A 6,000-nucleotide genomic window follows, 5' to 3' on the forward strand; every position below is an offset into this window, starting at 1 on the left:
CTGGACCTAGCTACGCTTTCATCACGCTCTGATCTCGTCTTGCTTCAGCTGGCCGACTCCTACTGTCGAACTCTCATGGATCGCCTTAGTGGATTCGCCGAACCACCCAACAGCCGCTTGCGACGCCAACTTCGACAATTCCGCCTGCAAAGTGGCGCGCTACACCGCTATGTTTATCACCCAACAGGTCACCGGTGGGTCCCAGTTCTACCTCACTGCCTTCGCAAGCGCGTATTAGAGGCACTTCACGACGACGCATCGGCTGGCCACTTAGGCTTCCACAAGACTTACCACCACATCAAGACCCGCTGCTTCTGGCCTGGCCTATTCACAACGGTGGCCAAATACATTGCCTCCTGTGTGTCGTGTCAGCACCGAAAACGCTCGACTTCCCCTCCTGCCGGTTTACTACAACCTCTCCCTTGCCCGGACGCACCTTTTGAATTTGTTGGCATTGATTTATATGGTCCCTTGCCTTTGACACCCTCCGGTCACCGTTGGATTGTCACTTCGGTCGACCATTTAACCAGATATGCCGTGACTGCCTCTCCGAGCCGGGACCGCGTCTGAGGTTGCTGACTTTTTCTTGCGCTCCATCGTCTTGCGCCACGGGGCTACTTGCGTTCTTCTGAGTGACCGTGGCAAGGCGTTTATTTCCCAAGTTCTCGAGGAAGTTCTTCGGGCCACTGATACCGTGCACAAATCTACTGCTACCTATCATCAGCAAACCAATGGCCTCACTGAGCGCTTCCACTGTACGCTGTCTGACATGATTTCCATGTACATCCGGCCTGACCACACTAACTGGGATAAAAGTCTTCCTTTTGTGACATTCGAATATAATACTGCTATTCAACGGACTACCAGTTACAACCCTTTCTTCCTTGTATATGGAATATCTCCTTCCACCATATTTGACAGAGAATTCTTTTTAGCACCTTCTTCGCCTAACGCGTCCCTTCCAGAAGATTTTGCTGCCCGAGTTGAACATTGCCGTCAAATCGCCCGGCAAAGCACGGAAGCTACCCAAGCTGAGCGCAAACGTCGCTGCGACAACAAACGCCGTGACCTCCGTTTTCACCCTGGAGACCAAGTCCTGCTTTGGACTCCAGCTCGAACTCCAGGCCTCTGTGAGACGTTCCTTCAACGTTATATTGGCCCATACACCGTTGTGCAGCAAACATCTGCAGTGAACTATCTCGTGCGCCCAGTACACTCCGTCACAGACCGGCGCCGCCGGAATGCCGAGATTGTTCACGCCTCGCGGATGAAGCCCTTCACTTCCCGTTTAGATAATCTCTAATCTGTGGCCAGGCTGGCCGCTTCCAGGACGGGGGGAAGTTAGTGTAAGCACTATTAACGTACTTCGTCCGTTTTATTTGTACAGAGCCATCATCACCTTCCCTGTTCTACTTCTTCGCGCATAAGCAGGGGCGTTTCCTTTTTGGAATAAAAAGCGCTTGGACAGCTCGGTCAGTCTCGGTCTTATATATATATATATACAAACCATGTTTCAGGCCTTATGCGAAGAGAGAGGAAGAGAGCGGTGTGGATCAGAGAGCAAACAGGGATAGCCGATATTCTAATTGCCATTACCAGAAAAAAATGGAGCGGGGCAGGTGATGTAATGCGCAGGACGGATAACCGGTGGACCATTAAAATTACAGAATGGATACCAAGAGAAGAGAAGCGCAGTTGAGGACGGCAGAAAACTACGTGGGGTGACGAAGTTAGGAAATTTGCAGGTGCAAGTTGGAATCAGCTAGCGCACGACAGGGATAATTGGAGATCGCAGCCAGAGGCCTTCGTTCTGCAGTAGACATAAATATAGGTTGATGATATATTGTCAATGCTATCGATTCTTTACTTGCGAGTACAGCGTCCTTTTTTCCTATTCTTTCGTCCTCGGTTCGTTTCTTCTTTCGTTTATCTGTTAGTTTCTATTCGTTTTCTGCACGAAGTCACCAGAGATAAAGGATAGATAAAGCCAGCTCTGGTATTTCATAGACTGCGGCAGCACCTTCGGTTTTCTCTTTTCTCCCACTTTCGTAATGACTGGATGATGGGTTATGAATAAAACTAACTATATTGCATGAGAAAAATAGCAAAGAAACCATTCAGCCCGCTGCAGTATTTAGCAGGGTGTGAACGGGGTCGTAGACACCCTGCCAGAGCCTTGCGTTCTAAATATAAGGAAATAATAAATGAATCTGTGATGGAGACTAGCAGAAGACCGTTGAATGATGGGTGGCATACGGCAAAGAAAACAGTATGTACATAACATTAGTTTTTGAGAAAAGTGGGGCGGCTGTATTGGGAACGCAGCCGCAGTGGGGTACGTGAAGCGTCTTGTGAGTGCTGCCGAGGGTGTATGGGTACTAGGATGCAGAATATACGTATCCAGGGGAGGTATTCTGTAAGAGTCCACCTAGCGGACATGTCCATTTCGTCTGCTGCCAAAGTGCTGATTTGCTGTGGCGCGTGGCTTCTGCTGAAACACACCCCAGCCCAGCCAATCAGAACTTCAGCAGCAGACGAAATGGACATTTCCACTAGGCGGACTCTTACAGAATACCTCCTCAGATTCACAAGTGGCATTTATTCATGCATTACAAAGATTAGGCCCTTAACTTGTGATACAGCTAGTGGGGAGTCCTACGGCCTTGCCTTATTCGTAGTGGGACTGCCGTGGCCAAAGGTGGTGGGCACGAATTAGCATCTCCCCTGCCTTGCTGCCCGAGCCTCCTCACGCTGTACTCTATGTGTCGAACTTGGAGGCGCCATGTATAGCTGAGCAACAGTCAAATTTGTGCAACCAAGTACACACTTATAATTCCTGATGAGCACATGTCTGAGTTTGATAGATTATACCTATACTATGGCTTCGTGAGCTGCATCTACACAATGACACCATGGTAAGGAGCATGGGTAGTACGGTGGCCAAAGGTGTAATCAATAACGGTATTACCTGTTTTCGTGACGTGGGCGGTTTTAGTGAGAGACCTCCTGCTGGCCGAATTGAAAGACATTTCACGTCAAAAAGAAAAAACGAGGACTCAACCAACCCGGCTTCTTTCTATAGACGCTTATTTTGCATGACAAGGACCGAAGTGCGCGAAAACACCCGAAAATCTATTGCTTCACACAATCGCGTCACACGGTCCCTGCGTCTTTTAGGTGCTAAATTCAGAAATTCCAGTTTCCCAAGGCCCATATTATGTAACGATTCTTTTCATTTTTCATAACTTTGTCCTTCGTCATTGGTCCGCACGTTGTCGCGCCCCCGCTACGGCCGAGGTCGGTTGAAAAGAAATTACTAATGCGGATGAAAGGAATCTTACATAATACGGCAGTTGGTCAACATTTTCTTCTCTGGTAAACAGTGCTTTTTCTGCCGATAAAACAGTTGACGCAAACGAGTAATGCGTTTCTTCAGCTGCAATAAGATGACATCTGATTGTGCGTTGGCGAATTATTTCCCTATTCTCAGTCAGAGCGCGTACTCAGTAATGTATTATGTGCAATTCACTGGGGCATTAAGAGCAATTTGTAGTATGTAGCAATGACATTGCGCAGTTACCCGTAATTGAATTCAATGTGGGACTCCACGGTGTTTGCAAGCCGAACGCGCGTATTTGTATGTACAGTTATAAATCTCTAATAATGGGTGGTGACTTGGCCGTCCGTTCTCGTGTAATAAGATACACGTGCGCCGGATTCGCGGGTGAACAAAAGGTCAAAGACGATTCGGTGTCGCCCAATGTATACCAGCATGCGTTCTCAAAATAAGCTTTCGTGTTGTTTTTGCTGCCCCTTTGCTAAAAAATGTCTGCCGCATTTCGCACGCAGGGCCACTTCTTCCCAGCGGGAGTTAACATCATGATCCCCACGTGGCACCTCCACCACGACCCGACCCTGTGGCCGGAACCTTTCGAGTTCCGCCCAGAGCGCTTCGACCCAGATGGGAGCGGTGGCCTTCCCCAGCATCCGGCCGCCTTCCTACCCTTCGGCTTGGGTCCGCGGGTCTGCATCGGGAAGCGGTTCGCCCTTCTCGAACTCAAGATGGCCGTCTGTCGAGTCCTGAGAGAATACCGCATCCTCCGCTGCGAGGAAACACAGGAGCCGCTGAAGTTGATCGTGCCCAGCGTTATTATCAATCCTGAGCAAGGTGTGATTGTCCGGCTGGAACGACGATGACCCGAAGCGAGCGAGGACTCAACGAAGTCCTCGAATTCTGCCGCCAGCCGGCCGTGGCACGGTCACTGCGTCTTCGACGAGACACGCCTCCATTAGGAAGGCGAAGAACCAGTCTGCGCGTGTGGCGCTAGTGCAATGACGCACACACTCTTTAGGCTTATGAAGTGCGGGCCTACTGAAGACTCTCTAACCAAAGTACGCGTATACTGGACGCCCTTAAATTACAATTTTCACTTGCTCAGCGGTACTCCCGGAGTTGTGCCTATTGGACCATGCATGGGTTTGTGTGGACAAGTTCAGCGTATTACAGCATTTCGTTATTGCGTTCGTGACTCTGCGTGTATAAATATAGGTCTCACTGCTCGTGATTTAAGGACGATTTTCATAATTGAACAACTGCTCGATTTGTTCGGGGCCACGAGTATGACTGGCCCTCTGGCACCGAATTGCGGCACCATTCGGTACCGTGAGCCGCGTCACACTAGGTCCGCAGAATTGGCGGTGGACTTACCAACGCCGCGATTCCACCTTTATAAAAGTAGTCCGACGATAGTGAGACAACCTGTTTACCATCGTAGAGGTCGAACTCCAATAGTTAGGCTATTTGTGCGAGGGGAATAAGACACCATCTTACCGCGTTCCACGCACACTCGTGTTCACCGTATGTCAAGCCTATGAATGCAAGCAAGCACCCGGCGTGGTTATGAGTCATTTAGCAGTCATCGATCACCAAAGAGAAGTGCTCTTCGACAAATAAAAACGCCGTTGAGTTACAATTACCGGCGGTACAATAGCACTAGGTTGTCTCGCTTCTGTCTAAAAGGTGACATCCAAGCCATGTAACGGATTAACGGCTGAACTCTTTGGTTGTTTGTTTGTCTACGTGTGTGGGTGTGTGAAATGGGCCCAAGCTTTTGCATCAACTCGATTGAGTAACCAAATATTCCTTTGGTTACTCAAGGCTGTTCGTAAGCTTTCTATATACGCACTATGAACACCGTGTGCAAAATAACAGGACGTCAGAAAGGGGCATAAAACGCCGTTCCTTTCTCACGTGCTGTTATTTTCTGCTGTTTATGCTCAGGACGTGAACAAGCCAGTCCAAATGCGTACGCTTCTGCAGTTCTGAACACAGGTCTATGGACAGTCTTTAGACTTGTGGCCTTTCATATTTTTGTCAACTATGTGGGTAGATAATATTGTACTGAATAAACACTCGCTGCTGGGGGGGAGGGGTGAAAATGTTAGAAAAAAATGTAAGCTTTTGTATGCTTGTGATGCTTTACCTTAATTCATGCTATATACAGCTATAATTAAACAAATAAAAGCAGATAAGAACCTTACACATAAAAGTACGCATAGAGATGGAAGTAGCTGAAAATTCCCAAATGCATGAAATGGCCCTGAATCGTACAGTAAGCTTCATGAAGACTTGTGCACATGCCAAGTTAAGACAAGTTACATGCGCACATGCACTTGAATGAAGTCCGTTGTTACAGGCGGTTACAAGTTGATTGAAATTACAGTTGATTTTACATAGGAAACATAACCATTTGCAATGTATGCGCACCTACTGCATCTGATCTGCATTCATGCATTAATGTTAACAGCTAGCTAGCTGTGGTCTCGATCTGACGCAGCTGTGCTATTATATGTTACCCCTAACAGGAGAAATCTAAGCAATTGAACTAGTGCTGAATCATGGGGCCCTATAACGTAAAACTATTCGAATTTGTTTTTATTCCTGTCTCCTGACGTCAAATTTACGTAGCCGCCAGCGCAAGAATCGGGCGGTGACCCGCA

At 48.1% G+C, this 6,000-nt stretch overlaps 1 protein-coding gene across 4 annotated transcripts in view; it reads left to right on the plus strand.

Annotated features, from left to right (window-relative positions):
* Positions 1-5,427, plus strand: part of LOC119437467 (cytochrome P450 3A4) — a 101,847-nt gene extending 96,420 nt beyond the window's left edge. For all 4 annotated transcript variants that reach the window (XM_049660589.1, XM_049660588.1, XM_049660587.1 and 1 more), the window contains one exon: positions 3,850-5,427. In XM_049660589.1, the coding sequence (XP_049516546.1) occupies positions 3,850-4,197 (348 nt within the window). In that variant the 3' untranslated portion in view covers positions 4,198-5,427. The remainder of the gene's footprint in view (positions 1-3,849) is intronic.
* The last annotated feature ends 573 nt before the right edge of the window (positions 5,428-6,000 follow it).

This window comes from Dermacentor silvarum, chromosome 1, assembly GCF_013339745.2.
Source record: "Dermacentor silvarum isolate Dsil-2018 chromosome 1, BIME_Dsil_1.4, whole genome shotgun sequence".
NCBI classification, from domain to species: Eukaryota; Metazoa; Arthropoda; class Arachnida; order Ixodida; family Ixodidae; genus Dermacentor; species Dermacentor silvarum.